The sequence below is a fragment of the Platichthys flesus genome, chromosome 11 (genome assembly GCF_949316205.1).
Source record: "Platichthys flesus chromosome 11, fPlaFle2.1, whole genome shotgun sequence".
In the NCBI taxonomy this organism is placed as follows: Eukaryota; Metazoa; Chordata; class Actinopteri; order Pleuronectiformes; family Pleuronectidae; genus Platichthys; species Platichthys flesus.
This window is the reverse complement of record NC_084955.1, coordinates 218,284-236,012: the sequence shown is the minus strand read 5'-3', so window position 1 is coordinate 236,012 and position 17,729 is coordinate 218,284. Positions and strand designations below refer to the sequence as shown.

Below are 17,729 nucleotides of genomic sequence, written 5' to 3'. Positions count from 1 at the left end.
AAATGCACGGAGGAAACTGGTACTTTCCTCCACTGTATGTGGGAATGCGTCTTGATTAGACCTTTCTGGACTCAGATTCTAAATATTTTAAGTAACTGGCTTGGAGCAGAGATTCCCCTAAGTCCAGAGCTCTGTTTACTGGGGGACAAGTCTCAATTAACCAATATAACCAAATGTAATTTTTCGGTAATTTCGGTGGGTACAACAACAGCTTGCAGAGTTATCTTAAGACATAGGAAGGCGTCAGAAATTCCACAAGTGAAAGAATGGGTATGTGCAATGACTGAAACTGCATCCTATGAATGTATGCTTAGTAGATTGAGTGATGACAGGGAGGAGGGGGTGATCCCTTGGGACAGGTTTTGGAATTACATAAAGGTAAATAATGATTCCCACTAGGACTCTGGTTTTATTGTTTTGCTGTTTTTCTCCCAATTGGGATCCTGTAATACTGTGTACCGCAGCAACATGTCTATATGATGTATGCTATATCATGAATGGTGGTTTGTGCAGGTATGCAATTAATGTATGAGCGGATATCATTATGTACTCACTTTGTTTTGTAATAGCTGCCTATTTTTGAGAAAATATGTGCGAAGTCTGTTATTAGAGTCAGTTCTCAGCCATATACTACTTGTCCCTGTATAAAGAAACATGTTTAATTTGCCATGTACCATGCCTAAGAAAAGTTTAATAAAAACCTACGTTAAAAAAAAAGATACCTCAAAAAATAAAATCATACACTTTAAAGTAATTCACTGAGCAATTGCCACTCTCCTTAACATTTTGAATATTATTTTGGTCACCAATCTAACTGCATTCACTGCCTAGATCAGGTACCAGGCACAATGATGCAATGATGATAGATTTTTGAAGGGTGTAATGTCGACACTATCGAAATGACTGGAATCCATATAACACCCAACCCACGCCTTTGCCTTCTCAATGATGATTCGACACTATCTTTCACTTTTAATCATCAAACACTTCTTCAGGCACAACAATAAAAAATACCATAATGAGAATGCAGTTTCATCCCACGTTGCCCTTAATGCATTACTGAATGGCATCCTTCGAATCCTTCTAAACAAAGCCAAACCGGCTACTGTGCAGGCATGGTCCAGCCTTCCTGTATCGCTAAGGGACAACCTCAAAAGGAGGGCAGACCCGTATAAGTAAGATCGATCAAGTTGTTGCACTAATCTGATTTATGTCCTTTTCTTGCCCTTTATCAGTCTACTTTTAACTGTAATTTGCCGCTTATTTTCTTTTCACCAATACTATATTGTACAATATCTTTTGGAAATTTAATTTATCATGTGTGCTGCACTGCAGTTGTTCAAAATTGTTTGTGTTTGAGATGACTTGATCATTTCAAAATATTGGAAAACAAGGATGTGGATCAAATAATCTCCAAAGTAGCTCCTTACGTCTCCAAAATATCAGTACGCATTGGTAAAAATGTTGATGCAAGTGAACACATTCTTGCTTCAAGTATCTAGGCAACGGAACGCATTTGTGGTCATTTGACCATAATGTTTTCAAGCCCCTCCCATTCCCCCCTTGCCATGAAGGAGAAGTTGGTGCTGGTGCTGTGGAAAGTATGTTTTTTCACAAAAATGTGCTAAGAGATGTTTTTCTAAAACGGTGGCTGTGGGGTAAAGTGAGACAGTGTCACCATGAAGCACAAGTCAAGTCTAGTCTTAAACATATTTTAGTGTTATATTACATTATATATGTTTTATTTTTAATGTCATAAACATTGTAGAAAAGCCAGCAACCGTCGTAGAGATGGAGAGTGTAGCCGCTGAGGTCATGCAAGGAAAGAAGTTCTTAACAAAAGCCGGAAGGAATATAAATATTGATAAGACAACCCTCATAAGATTCATGCAGAAAAAACAGAAAGGGAAAGTAAAATCAGTAGCCCTGGGTGCAGTAGCTGAGTTTAAGAGAATATTCACAGATGAGATGGAGGAGGAGCTTGCCAAACACTTGAAACAACTAGCTGACCAGTTCCATGTCCTTGCTCCAGTTAAGTGCCGTGAACTGGCATTTGAATACGCAGAGAAAAACAATATCCCAGTCCCTGCCAATTGGACAGAGAAACAATGTGCAGGTAAGCTAGGGTGTGCAAGAGATCACGTGAATCATAATAATCATAAATGTGCTTAATTGACCAATCCCCATGATTCTGTTAGTAGTCCGATATTAGTGGTTGTCAATCTAGCTGTCGGGATTTTAACTATTACAACATGTGTTGTAATAGTAGCCGGGGTAAAGTGGAACACAAGACCACTATGTTTAAAACAATCATATTTTCACTGCCCTTTGTCCTGAAGACATTCTGATCATTTATATTGCTAGAAAACATCCTGAATTAATGGGAAATATGTAAATTTTACTGATATATCATTTTACCTCGCCTAGAGGGGAGCAAATGTAAAAAATGTCCCACATTACCCAGCTCTCCCATATACTGATTTCTTTGTGACCACTTTTTGAACACAAATGACATGATTATGTGCATATAGTCTAGGTGACATCCAACAACTATAGGTACGTCTGTGAGTAGATGTAATTTGAGTAGTAAACTTGTGATTAGATCTCTCAGGACGGATTTTAATATCAGGTTTTAACAGAGCTGATGTTAACTTAATGGGAGGATATGGCAGTGCACGTGTGTGTGCATAAAAAGGGAGTGTGTCGCAGCCTAGGCTGAGAGTTTTTGTATAATGGGCCATGCACTGTATTTCTCAGAGCAAGAGGGCAAAATTGTTCGTCCCAACAAATTTAATAGTGAAATGATACACCGTGGTACCAAAGGCTTTTTGACAATGCAGTTTCTCGTGAGAAATTGAGAGATTGTACATGTATGATGCTACCGTATAAAGTTTTTATTTACAATAATTTCAGCAGTAACAATCAAGATAAAATACAAAAAATCCTATTAAGGGCTAATTAATTCTCATCATAACAGTTTCTCTCAAAGGCTAAGGCACACTAAATTAAAATGGGATCCAATTGATCTTTGTCACCTTATTGGATTCATACATTTTTTACTCCCTCTTTCTAAATGATGCATGTCTCTTCTTTTGTTTTTAAGGTGTGTTTTGGAGAATCAGTGGTCGTCAGAGATGCCCCACAGACGCAGCCCATTAGAGGTCAGCTGTGGAGGAGAGGATGTTACCATGGTAATATTAGAGGTAAAATTAACCCTGGGCTGGGCAGGAAAAAAGCCTTGGACCTGCTCCAACATTGTTTGCAAGTACTGCTCTTTCAGGGCTTATTCAAGTCATAAAAAGGCACTCATTCACTGGGAAACAGATTTTTTTTTATCCAATAAGCCCCAAAATTCTGTCACATCAATCAATCAATCAAATTTTATTTGTATAGCACATATTCGAAAAATCACAATTCGTCTCATAGGGCTTTAACATGGTGTGACATCCTCTGTCCTTAACCCTCAGCAACCCTTTTACAGGGTAAAGATATGTAGAAACCTCGGAGAGAGCCACATGTGAGGCATCCCTCTCCCAGGACGGACAGAAGTGCAATAGATGCCACGTGTAGGAAAACATCATCAAGATTAAAGTTTTTAGAAGCATTGATGAGGGTAAACATCTTGAAGGATAACTTCAATACGATATGTCAAGCAGTCCTGCTGCAATCATAGTCTATGGTCAGCAACCAGCTGGATCATGATCCACCATCCAGATCAGATGCCACTTTAGTCCACAGACATTGTCCACTGCCGCGGTCCTGGTCCACCGCCCGTATCTAATGCCAACGCGACACTGGATCCACCATTACCACTTTGATCAGCCCACGCGATATAGAATCCGCCATACTGGATCCACAATTGCGACCTCTGATGCGCAATCCACAAAATCATAATCCATGGTGCGGCCACAGAGGCCCTGGATCTGCGGGCGATAATGCAAAGGGATTCCGGGGAAGGGGAATAGGGATGGAGAAGAGGAAGGATAAGCTGGAAGGAGAAGCTCTGTGTGTCATGGGTCATAAATTCCCTTTGCGTCTTAGCGTCATCAGGGTTTTTGCCCTGTAATCAATGATACAATGATACAGGCTGAACTTGAGGCTACACTGAGGCTCAAGGTAAATCTGACTGTTTGTATGGTAGTACTATGAAAACCATGTGGCCCACTCAGTAGATCAGCCATCAATACCTCTATGCCTTTTTAGACTAAACGCTTCCTTATTTTAGAAAATAGAACCCTAACCCTAACTGAAAGTGGTAGATTATTCCACAGCAGAGGAGCTTGGTGGCTAAAAGCTCTGGCTCCTACTCTCCTTTTAGAGACTTTAGGGACGACAGGTAGGCCTGAATTCTGGGAGCGAAGTGCTCTAGTGGGTTTTTAAGGTAGTAAAAGCTCTTTAAGTTAAAAAGGCGCAATATTATTAAGGGTGAGGAGGAAAATGTTAAATGTTATTCTAGATTTAACTGGAAGCCAGTGTAGCGATGCTAATACTGGAGAAATGTGCTTACTTTTCTTGGTTCTCGTCAGGACACGTGCTGCGGCATTTTGGACAAGCTGTAGAGTCTTTAACGACTTACTGCTGGAGCCTGATAATAATGAATTACAATATTGCAGTCTCGATGTAACAAAGGCCTGGACTCGTTTTTCTGCATCTTTTTGCGACTTTTGAGATATTACACAAGTGGAAAAGGGCGGTCCTAGAAATTTGTTTTAAGTGACTATTAAAGGATAAATCAGGATCGAAGATCACTCCCAAGTTCCTGACTGTTTCATTGGAAGCAAGGGCAATGTCGTCTAGCACAGCTATATCATTAGATAATGTATCTCTAAGGTGTTTGGGGCCAAGTATTATAACCTCTGTTTTATCTGAGTTTAATAAGAGAAAATTGCGGGTCATCCAGGTTTTTATGTCCTTGAGACATGCTCAAAGTTTAGTTAATTGATTACTTTGTTCAGGTTTTATATGTATAAGTATAACTGGCTGTCATCCGCATAGGAGTAGAAATTTACAGACTGTGTTCTGACAATGTTTCCTAGTGGAAGCCTATATAATGATATTGTGTCGAATGCTGCACTGAGATCTAACAGAACGAGGACAGACACACTTCACTGATCTGAGGCTATTAAAAGGTCATTAGTGACTTTTGCCAAGGTTGTCTCTGTACTGTGATTGGCTCTAAACCCCGACTCGAAGTCTTCATATATATTATTTTCCTGCAGAAACTCACACAACGGGTTGGCTACGACTTTGTCTAAGATTTTTGACATGAAGGGGAGATTATATATTGGCCTGTAATTGGCTAAAACCTCTGGGTCTAGGGTGGGTTTTTTGAGTAGGGGTTGGATTTCAGCTATTTTAAAAGACTTTGGTACATAACCTGATGATAATGACAGATTGATTGTGTTAAGTAACGAACTATCAATTAGGGGCAGAATTTCTTTAAGTAATTTTGTAGGAATGGGATCTAAGATACAGGTTGTTGGTTTAGAACCTGAGATTATTTAGGTAAACTGATCACGGGTGATCAGAGAGAAGCTCTTTAAGTAATGGGAATGATTCTCAGCCGTTTCTGAGATCTCTGCTGTTGGGAGGGTATTAGTGCCAATTGAGGGCAGGAGAGGGTTGATTTTATTTCTAATAGTTAGAATTTTATCATTAAAAAAGGTCATAAAGATATTGCTATTCATGGATCGAGGAATACTGGATTCGGTAGAGGTGTGACTCTGCCAGCCTGGCTACAGTGCTGAAGAGAAACCTGGGGTTGTTTTTATTCTCTTCTATTAGTTTTGAATAGTATGCAGGTCTTGCTTTGTGGAGAGCCTTTTTATATTCTTTAACATTATTCTTCCAGTCATGAGATTTTCAACATGGTTACTGGAGCGCCACTTCCTTTTTAGTTTTCTTGATAATTGTATTAACTAATTTGTCTGGGAATTATACCACGGAGCTGATTTACTATGTTTGACATTTTTCTTTTTTAGAGGCGCTATTTAATCTAATGTTAATCGTAATGAGTCTGCAGAGCTATCGACGAGGTGGTCGATCTCAATAGAGCTCGAAGAATTTGTTCTTTATATCTACGGATAATACGGGTTTAAATGTTATTGGAATTATTTCCTTAAATTTAGCTACAGCACTATCAGGTAGACATCTAGAAAATTAGTTTTTTATTATTGGCATATATTCAGTTATTGAAAAATCGAAGGTTATTAAATTATGGTCTGATAGAACTGGATTGCGCGGAAGTACTGTTAAATGTTCAATTCCGACACCGTAAGATAATACAAGGTCAAGTGTGTGGTTACAACAATGAGTAGGTTGGTGTACACACAGACTGAAACCAATTGAGTCTAGTATTGAAATAAATGCTACGCTAAGGCTATCTTTATTATTGTCAACATGAATATTAAAGTCACCAACAATAATCATTTTATTGGTCTTTAGTACTAGGTTTGATAAAAACTCAGGGAATTCTGTAAAAAATTCGGTTTAAGCCCCCGGTGCACGGTAAACTACAGCAAATATGATTGGCTGTTGGTGCTTCCTGGATGGCATGGAAGACTAAGAATAAGACATTCCAATGAGTTATAGCTGAGTTAAGGTTTAGGATTAATTGATAGACTGGAGTTAAAATAGCAGCCAATCCAACTCCTCGCCCAAATTCTCTGGGAACCTGTGAATTTATATTACAGGGGGGAGTAGATTAATTTAGACTGACATATTCATCAGGATGCAGCCACGTCTCAGTGAGGGACAATAAATCTATGTTGTAGTCGGAGACCAGTTCAATAACTAAAGTAGCCGTAGTTGACAGTGATCTAATGTTTGAAAGACCACATTTAAAAGTCTTAGTTTCCTGTGTTGTTTCAGAGGTTGTTTTAATTTGTATTGGATTTTTGTGTGGAGTTCTCGCTCTGTTTCATTTCAATAATTGATTCGGACGATGGACAGACACGATCTCTATGGGGTTGTATGACTGATCCAGAGGGAGCGCAGAGAAGTGTTTAGCACTGCGTTCTGCTTCCTGGTCCCAACTATGGGATATCATGTTACAGACTTAGTAATATTTCTAGATAAGAGAGCTGCTCCATCCCACTTGGGATGGAGCCAGGTTAAAAACCAGGTTTCTCCAAAAAGTTTGCCAATTATCAACAAAGCCCACACCATTTACAGGACACCACTTCGACAGCCAGCAGTTAAAGACAACATGCGGCTAAACATATCATCACCTGTTGTGTTAGGTATAGGTCCAGAGAAAACGAAAGTATAACATACAAAAGTATGTTCCAAAAAGTAAATTTTCCAATATATATATCGTTAAATAATGACAGACTATCTTAAGCTCATATTAATCATAATTTAGATAAACTATTTCATCCTCTGAAATGAACAATTATTCAGAAAAAGTGCTCCTCTTTATGAAAGTAAGGTAACTTTCTATTAAGTTGGGCTTTTTGTCTTATCCTGGAGAATGTATTCTATTTATTTTTTATTTTTCCTCCCCATCAAACAGATTGTTTCTTTGGTCATTGAATAATTGAACGATGAATAAAAAATCTTCCTCTCTTCTGCTTGGTATAAAGCCCTTAGGCTGTCAGTGGAGCCTCCAGCTGAAACATCAAATCAAGAACTTGACTGCCTGGAGATGGTGGAGTTAAACACTACTCTGGCTCTGAGGGCAGAGTTGCAGTCACTGCAGGTCAACACTGTTTATCACTAAATCATCACTGAGATCATTAACATTTTGTTACTATAGTAACATGTTTCTTGACCTGCAGGCTGTGGAGTTTAATTTCCAGAACGCCATCCAAGAGACTCTGTATAGGTCAGAGAGGACTAAGAACTTGATCAACGCAAGAGCTACTAAAGGTAATACACATGACCACACAATGGATGCTTCTCATTGGCCTTATTTCATGTCTTCGTGTAGGGCTGGACAATTTGACTTCAGATTATAGCGTAGGTTTTCTAAATTGAAAAAATATAAAAGTTGGGCTCCAGACAGGGATTCTTCGCCTGTCAACATTTATAATATATCCCGGTATGAGAGGTAACCCGGATAGCTCATGTACCTAGCTACACAAAACATCATAGGAAAATAAATCACATCCATAAATAAGGTTAATCAGTATATCTTCAATTATATTATTTACTCAGGTTAACATCAAATCCAATACGTACGACAGATAGATAAACAGAAAAATAGCTACTTTCAACCAAAATCTTCAGTACTCCATGAAATCAAATTCTTTTCAAAATAAGAACAATTAACCATCCCTTCAGTAAACATGTGGAAGAAACTTTCATTAAGAGTTCAAGTGTTAGTTGGTGTGTGTGTGTGTGGGGTTTTGTTGGAGAGGGGAGTTAGGGTCCAATGAAAAGGTGCAGTAAGGGAAATGTTTGTTCTTTGTTTTGGAGGGCCTTTATCTCCAGGTAGAGGGAAGATGAAGGGGGTATTTTCCAGAGCCAAGAGAGCTCGGTGAAGCCAGGAGAGTGTCGAGAGTAGACTTATCTGGTTGGTTCCATCCAGGACTGAGGGAATCGCATTCTGATCCGAGCAGGGTACATGGGTTTAAAATCCACTTCCGGCTCCAGGGATTAGCTTCTGTTGCTCAGGGTCCAGGACGTTGGTGCCATCACTCCATCCAGTTCTTGGTCAACTTTCTTTAACTTGTTTAGCTGTTTTTTTTCTCCTTCCTACAGTCACGCTCCTTCACCAGTTCTTTGTTTGAGTTTCCCTCTCTTTTTTCCACACAGGCTTGTCACCTTTATTATCTTCCTTGCCCCTCCTTTTCCTGTTGAGGCCTAAAGGGCCATTCTGTCCTTTTAGTTTTTCTCCAATCTGCTACAAGATCAATATGATGATTATTTCAAACTTTTACCTCAATTACGATTAATGAATGATTATTTTATGCCCCGGCTCCTGCTGCTGTTTATTTTTTTCAGAGTAACGGGTGCTGACTTGACCAATGAGATAAAAGATGAGTGCCGGTATATTAACTATCGCAAACGTCACCATAGGGCACTCACCATTGATGACAGTTAGCTAGCATGGCTGAGGCTCCATGACAGAAGGTGAAAATGTACAATTGCCATTCAGAATAAGAAGAGGAATTTATTTTTATTTTGGTGAAAGACAAGTGCGTATGTACAGCGGGTAAAATAAGTGTTGAACACCTCACAATTAGTCAGACTAAATATATTTCTAAAGGTGCTTTTGACATGACATTTTCACCGGTTGTCGATAACAACCCTTTAGAAATGTATTTACTGAGAAAAATGGTGACGTGTTATTTTGTGCCATCAAACATGAGCATTGTCTAAAAGAGGAAATCTGGAGCGGCACCACAACACCAACCACCACAAATTCAAATACTGCTACCGCCAAATCCAAACAAGGAAAGTTGACATGCTAAAATCGGAGTTGAAACGTGAGCAATCGCTTTTCACAAAACCTGCTACACAAAATATAGGCTGCAACTGAAGTATAATTTTGTGTAAGTCACCTTTTGATTAAACACAAGAAGTCTATTACAAATGGCGATTTATTCAAGGCAGCAATAGCCATTACCGCAGAGTCAAGAACTTAAAAAAAAAGAAATCAGCTCATTTGCACTTAAAGGAGAGACCCGAAGTTAAGGATGTTTACAATCAGTTTACAAATATATTTGTGAAAATGACTTCCCCAGTTATAAACTGGTGGCAATTACAACTGATGGGGTCTCGGCAATGTGCGCTTTGTAGCACTGTGCGGTAATTACCCTGATTTTCCTTACTTCGTGAATTATCTGAATGATTCATTAGCCGGCCTTGACTGGAAGGTCATAGACTTTTCTCATGTAATGACAATGGTGGTCAAACTGATTCATATTTTTAGCAAAATTCTCCAGCACTGCTTGTTCAAGGCGTTATTGCATGAGCTTGATGCCGCTTACGGAGACCTGCTCCTCCATGCTGATGTCTGATGGTTGATTCATGACATAGTGCTTCAGCGATTTGTTGACTTGCTGCATGAGATCATTACTTTTCTGTCGGGAAGGAATGATGAGCACCAGGAAATGTCAGATGATGCATGGCTACTGGACGTGGGTTTCTGACAGACCAAATCTGAATGCACTAAACAGCGAGCTCCAGGGAAAAGTCAGACACTTACTCCACATAATAAGCGCAGTGAATGCGTTCAGGCCAAGCTTGGTGTTCAGACCACATATTGAAAAAAATGGAAGGATGACACAGTCATACCCTGGCCATCAAAGAAGAGGATGCCTTTCCCCGTTAGCAGTACTTTGCTCACTTGGACAAAATGGCAACACAGTTCAGTGTATTGGTGAGTTATCTGTAATGGAAGATATTGCTGCATTGGTCTCAAATCCATTTCTGCCGGGGTTGAGCAGGCTGTACCGGTAATGATCCCTCGGCATGTTAACCTTCAGAAACTTTGTTAGATTTTTACTCCCTCCAGATCAGGGATGTCCAAACTTTTTTTCCAGAGGGCCACCACATACAGAAAAATATACGAAGGTCTGGGCCACTCACTAGATGTGAGGTATACTGCCTCACTTCTAATGCACTAATATTGGCTTAATCAATCAGATTAGAAAAATGTGAAAATAGTAAATTTTTTACAAAAAGGTTGGTAGGTCATTCTCTTAGTGAAACCCTCAAATTAGTTCTTAGGGTGCTGATCCCCCTACATTGTCTATGAAGGGAGAGACAAGAAGGAATGTGGATATTTTTCAAGCTTATTACTAGGGTTGCAAAGGGGCGGAACATTTCCGGTAAATTTCCGGAAACTTTCCAGGGGAATATTCCAGGGGAATATTCAGCTCGGGAATTTTGGGAATTATGAAAAAAAAGAAATTACACAAATTAAACGCTGAGCACTGAAAACATCATTCAAACTCTATTTTAAAATGTATAGAATGCAGCACACGCTGCACGTTAAATTTCAACCCTACACTGTGCATTTCTCCATCTCATGCACAGATAATTCCCAGCATCCTGGATACTACAGCAGGTTTATTGAGGCCTGCTGGAGTGTGCAGGTCAAGTCAGGTAGGTTTTGATGATATTACTGGGGGAAATATATTAACATGCTGATTAAGGATTGTTCATCTGTTCATCTAGCCTATTTCTATTCATTTATCCATCAATTTTAAAATATTTTTAAAGACGATTCCAATTGGCCAACTATTTATATCTCTGGCATTGCTTTAGTGTTTTTTACAAGCTTTTTTCTCATCTTATTCTACAGAACATTGCTACGTGCACTATCTCATGTGTGGAGACATTTCACCCCAGCCAATGTAGAAGGAAAGGCTGTGTACATTTGCAAATACTGTGCAAAGACCTATGTCAAGAATGACACAAAGATCCAGAAGCATATAGGCAAGAGCCCAAAGTTTCCTCAGGGCTGAAATCAGCCGAAGACAAAACAAAATGTTTATATTTATGTCTGTATATGACAAGGTCAATACAGTTACTATAAATTACTCACACAATTTCCAGTTTATTCCCGTTATTTCCCGTATATTTCCGCTAATTCACATGGAAAGTTTCCAGTTTTGCATATTCCTGGAATTTTGCAACCCTACTTATTACACGAATAAATTATTGGGCTTGTTAACAAATTGTCATCAACTTTAATTGACTGAATTTATTAAGTAATTGGGCTAATTAACAAAGGAAAACTATGTGTATGTTTTTAACTCACCTGTAATGGGAAGAATGTTACGATTTGGTCTGAAGGACAGCTGACAGGTCAGGAGTAAGTTTGCCGCCACCCAGTGTTTAAACTAAGAAGTGCAATACAGTGGGCCCTAGTCCATTGACAAGACTACTTTTCCTTCCAGGGAAAGACTCTCCTACCCACGACCTGACTATTAACTTTGACATGAAATATGATTATTAAAATAAAAAATATTTATTAAAAATAATTACAAATTATAAAGCTATTAATTAAGAATGGTAAAACAATTAAATAGAAATGATAAGGTTATCCATTAATAATAGTTAAATAATTAATGAAAACAATAAAATTATCAATCAAGAATAATACAATCTGTAATCATTGCTTATCGTTGCGGGGCACCACCCTGTTTACAGGGACCAACAATTCAATCTTTAAATATCAGTCTCAAATGATATAAGTTATGTTAATAATCTCAATATTTAATATTAATGATTATATAATAAACAATGAAGGGTTTTAAGTTCGAGCACAGGCTATAGTAATCCAGCTGTTTTCACATACATATGCACAAATAATCACAGAAATACGAATACTTTAATTACAAAAGTATTTATTAAAAAGGGGAAATAAAGTTAATGTTATTTCAATGATTCTTCATTTAACAAACTCCAGTATTTCAAGGATGGCAACAGCAGCAGCAGCACTTATCACAATTGGAACCACATAGGTGATACTGAGTATCTATGTGTGTGTGTCTCTATGTGTGAGAAAGAAAAGGGGGAGTGGCTATGGTGTAATGACGAGGTCACGTGGTGACGTCCTTTGGCCGAATTCAAGGTTACATTCACGTACTTTCAAGATGGAGGTTGCCTAAGTGAAGCCACGTTGCGAAAAGCAAAATGGCGGCCGGTCACGGACCTTAAACAAAGGGGATCTTTAGACAAAGAGATTTCTTATCTCCTGGTTCTGGCGCCAAACGGCGTTGAGATAAATTTAGACTCTTTTAGTCTAGATTTATCCATGCCACATGAAATATGTAAGTGTAGGTCGGGACGTGTGTAAAAACAGGTTTAGGAGAAAAGAGAGAGGGAGAGATAGAGAGAGATCAGGAAAGCTCTCAAAACATCGTCAGAGACAAGGTTGCAGAAACTTTACCACTCGGTACTCAAATTGGAGTTGTGTACCGATCTTTTTATCGGATAAGTCTCTACGAACCCAGTCGGACGATAACAGTGCTGCCGTAGACTCTCCATAATGGCGTGAAGCACTTTAAAACATTTCAACACGGTACAAAGGAACCGGAAGTGACGTATCGTTTCGCCGCGTTTTAATACGGACTGAAAACAGATCAGCAATCTACAAACAAACAAACACTCAAAATAAAATGACAAGCTAAGTATTTAATCAAGTCTCTGCCCAGACAATAAAGCCTCTTACTGTGACCTCTGCAGTGTTGCTTGCGTGTGGCGCGCGGATTTTCCGGAAGTCCAGTGAATCTCGGGGTACATGCGATCAGCGAATCCCCGGAATTAGGTGACGGAGTCATGGCTTGAGCTTGGTAGCGCTGGTTCATCTGTTGCAGCGGCTGCGTGCTGAGACCGGAAATGGAGTGAATTCGTCTCTTGCTCTTAGAACGGAATTAACCTTCGTTCGTCCTCTTTGACGGGATTCTGCTTCGTCCTTCTGCAACGGAATTCTGCCTCGTCCCCTCTGCAGGGATGATCTGCTGTGGCGCAGCTGTGGATTGTGGAAAGAAAGTCTCTGATGCTCGGCCTGCGAGCGAGTTCCTGTGCGGCCTTTTCAAGTTAAAAACAAAAACAGTCTTTCAAAATAATCAACTTAAGATAAAAGAAAATGAAAGAAATAAAAGAAAATAACTCTGGTTGCCCCCTTTAGCAAGTAAATCATCTGAAGACCCGGAGGGGTCTGTTGACGTCTTCAGAGCAGGGTAAAATGGCAGCGATTATTGAGGTCTCAGTGTTTTTATTCTACCTGAGAGGTCCTGCCTCCTTGAGGTGTGGTCATGGGATGATGCTGGCTTTAAGCCAATTGGGTGTCAGAGCTGGACCTCAGTGGGCGGGGCTTGGAACTCAGCACGGGTCCTAAAGGATCCCCAGGACATTTTCCACCACCAGGGGGAGACTCCTAAGCCTGCCGAGGTGTCTGCTTCCCGACTCAGAGGGGCACTTTATGGCCCATTGGAATGTGGAAACTGGTAGAACTGGTTTCAGGCTGGCCCCCACTTTTAACCACTCATCAAAATCACGACCGTCTACAGCCGTGGCCAAACGTTTTGAGAATGGCACAAATATTAATTTTCACGTCTGCTGCCTCAGTTTTTATGATGGCTATTTGCATATACTACAGAATGTTATGAAGATTAATCAGATGAACTGCAACTAATTGCAAAGTCCCTATTTGCCACGAAAATGAACTTATTCCCCCAAAAAAATTTCCACTGCATTTCAGCCCTGCCAAAGAAGGACCAGCTGACATCATGTCAGTGCTTCTCTTGTTAACACAGGTGAGAGTGTCGACAAGGAGAAGGCTGGAGATCACTCTTTAATGCCGATTGAGACAAAATAACAGACTTGAAGCTTTAAAAGGAGGGTCGTGCTTGAAATAATTGTTCTTCCTCCATTAACCATAGTTACCTGCAAGGAAACGCGTGCAGTCATCATTGTTTTGCACAAAAAGGGCTTTTCCGGCAAGGATATTGCTGCTCGTAAAATTGCACCTAAATCTACCATTTATCTGATCATCAAGAACTTCAAGGAGAGAGTTTCAATTGTTATGGAAAAAGGCTTCAGGGCGTCAAAGAAAGTCCAGCAAAGACAGGACCATCTCCAAAAGTTGATTCAGCTGCTGGATCGGGGTACCACTAGTGCAGTGGTTGCTCAGGAATGGCAGCAGGCAGGTGTTAGTGCATCAGCACGCACAGTGAGGCAAAGACGTTTGGAGGATGGCCTGGTGTCAAAAAGGGCAGCAAAGAAGCCACCTGCTGAGGACTTGGGTAAAGTAATTTACTTTGGTGAATCCCCTTTCAGATTGTTTGGGGTATCTGGAAGAAAGCTTGTCTGGAGAAGAAAAGGTGAGCGCTACCATCAGTCCTGTGTCATGCCAACAGTAAAGCATCCTGAGACCATTCATCTGTGGGGTTGCTTCTCAGCCAAGGGAGTGGGCTCACTCACAATTTTGCCTAAGAACACAGCCATGAATAAAGAATGGTATTAGAACATCCTCTGAGAGCAACTTCTCCCAACCATCCAAGAACAGTTTGGTGAGCTCCAGTATGATGGAGCACATTGCCATAAGGCAAACGTGATAACTAAGTTGCTCGGGGAACAAAACATATTGGACATTTTGGGTCCATGGCCAGGAAACTCCCCAGACCTTAATCCCATTCAGAACTTCAGGTCAGTCCTCAAGAGGTGGGTGGACAACCAAAAACCCACAAATTCTGACAAACTCCATGCATTGATTATGAAAGAATGGGCTGCTATCAGTCTGGATGTGGCCCAGACGTTAATTGACAGCAAATATGCAAATATTGACTCTTTGCATAAACTTAATGTAATTGTCAATAAAATCCTTTGACACTGAAATGCTTGTAATTATACTTCTATATTATACGTCTGCACTCTTTTTGGGTCAGCTTAAAAAATTATCATGTACATTTCAACACCAGATACTTTTGCTACTTAAATACATTTACTATGATCTGCTTTAAGACTTTGACTCAAGTAATTTTCTTACGAGGGACTTTAACTTTTACCGTAGTCACTTTCAGGTAAGTTATCTGTACTTTTACTCAAGTATGGATTTCAAGTACTTTATACACCATTGAAGAGAGGACATGGATATACAGATTGCAGAAATTTTCGAATTTAAGCCACTATCATCTGAGGGGTACCAATACCTAAAATTTTATCCCAGAAAGTTTGAAAATTAGTTTTTTTTTTACATTTTATACTTAAAAGGGCCCATATTTTACATCAATAGAATTCACAAATATCCTCTTACTTGCTTAATTTGATTTAAGTTCCTGCTGTTCCATGTTTCTTTAGGTTTCTCCACAACAGACAGGGAAAATGGTAAACAAGGACAACTCGCTATGGCACAAAATTAAATTCAGCAGCATTGAAAAAATTTAAATGTCTGTCTATGACACAATTTGGTGATGAACACAATCTAAAATTCATTCAAAAATAAAATCTTATTTGAGAACAGGGTGAGATTTCTGCTCGACTCTTCTGACAGTTCCTCATCAGATGTAATTTTGAACACCAGCATGCTGTCAAAATTATTGCTTTACTACTTTAAAGGATTTCCTGAGTCCATGTACATTCTGCATTTAATTTTAGTTTCTAATCTCTCTCTCTCTCTCTTTCCCTCTCTCTAGTGGTAAATGTCTCTCGATCTCAGCCTCTCTTCAACTCTCTGGTTAGTGTCAACGTTCAGAAGGATCAGCTGATCAGCCTGTTGCTTCAGGACAGGCTGGCCACCCGTCCCCTCTGCCATGACAACACAGCAGCAGATGGCCCCTCCCGGTTCCTCTTCATGTCCTCTGACCTGCTCAGACAGAAGCCCTTCCCAAAAGAGGAGGACAATGTAAACTTGAAGCCAAACCTATCTTCACGATCCATCCACTCTGGATCCTTTGACCTCTGCCGAAGACAGAGACAATGGGAAGCCATTCCCTGACTAAGGAGGCCTGTGATCAGCTGGAGTTGGTGAAGTTCTTACTGTTTCGTTTTTCTAATTAGTTTTAAAATTACTTAAATATGTTTGATTTGAATTTAGTTCTTTGCAATAAAACTTTTTACCATCACTCACACCTTCATTCTTTGATTTGCTGTGCTACAGGTCATGCAATGAAAAGGTTTTTGTGTGGAGTAGCAGTTGAAATGGACAGAGTAATAACTACTGACAATCAGACCATAATAATTAATAATAATATTAAAACTTCATATATATATAGTACTTTTCCAAAAACAAGTTTACAACATGCTTCACAAACATAAAAACAGAAAATTGACATACATAAAGACATGAGAAATCTAGTTAAAAGTCTCATGAATTTTCTTTTTCTTTAAACAAGATTTAAAAGAGGACAATGGGGTTGCTTGTCTGATTCTGAGTGGAATGTTATTCTATAGTTGTGGAGCCCCTACTTAAAACTCTCTACTGCCCTCACTTTCACTCTGTACCCTGGGAACCATAAGGAACAGTGGATATGCAGATCTGAGATCAAGTGCAGGTATGTACAGGATTAGGTCAGTTATATAAGAGGGGGCAATGCCAGTAAGAGATTTTTAAATTATTAATAAAATTGTCTATTCTGAGCGTGACAAATAGCCAGTTCAATGAGGCGTGAATGGGGTTGATGAAAAGCATGAATAACGTCTGTGCATCACTGAATGTGAGAAATTATCTATTTTTGTCAATGCACTTGAGGTGACCAATAGCTGATTTGATATTGCTAAAATGTTTTGAGAAATTCAGGTCTGAATCAAAGACTTCACTCAGGTATCTGGCCTCATGACTCCGTGTGATTTAGGTCCTATTGAAAGAATAGCATTATGTGACTATTTAATTTGCTTTGTCACTTTACTTTTATTAAATATTTCGGGTTGGTCTCATGAACGTAACCTATTGATCGTAAGAGAAGTGGTTGCGTCTTCATTCATATGAATAGAAAACAAAACAAGAAAGACCAAAATCTAAATAAGGAATAACTCCAAAGCAGCCCTGGCAAGAAATTGTCTGACCAAAGAAGGATGAAATGCATTATGCAATCTACTTCTTATATTGCGCTTTATTATATTATTATCATACATAAGTATCAAATATGAGTAAGACTGAAAGTGTGTTTTATTTATTTTTATTGTTGTGTTAAGATAATATAGCGCATAATCATGTTTGTTTGAAAATCCAGGAATTTATGAAGGTGTCCTCCATTAAGTTAAGACACCAGTGGTATTAATTAATTAATATATTTATTTATTAATAATGACAGAGAAAGTTTGTCACAGGA

At 39.2% G+C, this 17,729-nt stretch overlaps 1 protein-coding gene across 3 annotated transcripts in view; it reads left to right on the top strand.

Moving 5' to 3' along the window:
* The window catches only part of ppp1r35 (protein phosphatase 1, regulatory subunit 35), a 64,043-nt gene extending 47,520 nt beyond the window's left edge, over positions 1-16,523 (top strand). For all 3 annotated transcript variants that reach the window (XM_062398419.1, XM_062398417.1, XM_062398418.1), the window contains exons 3-6: positions 3,104-3,203; positions 7,584-7,699; positions 7,779-7,869; positions 16,095-16,523. In XM_062398419.1, coding sequence (XP_062254403.1) covers positions 3,104-3,203; positions 7,584-7,699; positions 7,779-7,869; positions 16,095-16,396 — 609 coding nt within the window. In that variant the 3' untranslated portion in view covers positions 16,397-16,523. The remainder of the gene's footprint in view (positions 1-3,103; positions 3,204-7,583; positions 7,700-7,778; positions 7,870-16,094) is intronic.
* Positions 16,524-17,729: the final 1,206 nt, after the last annotated feature.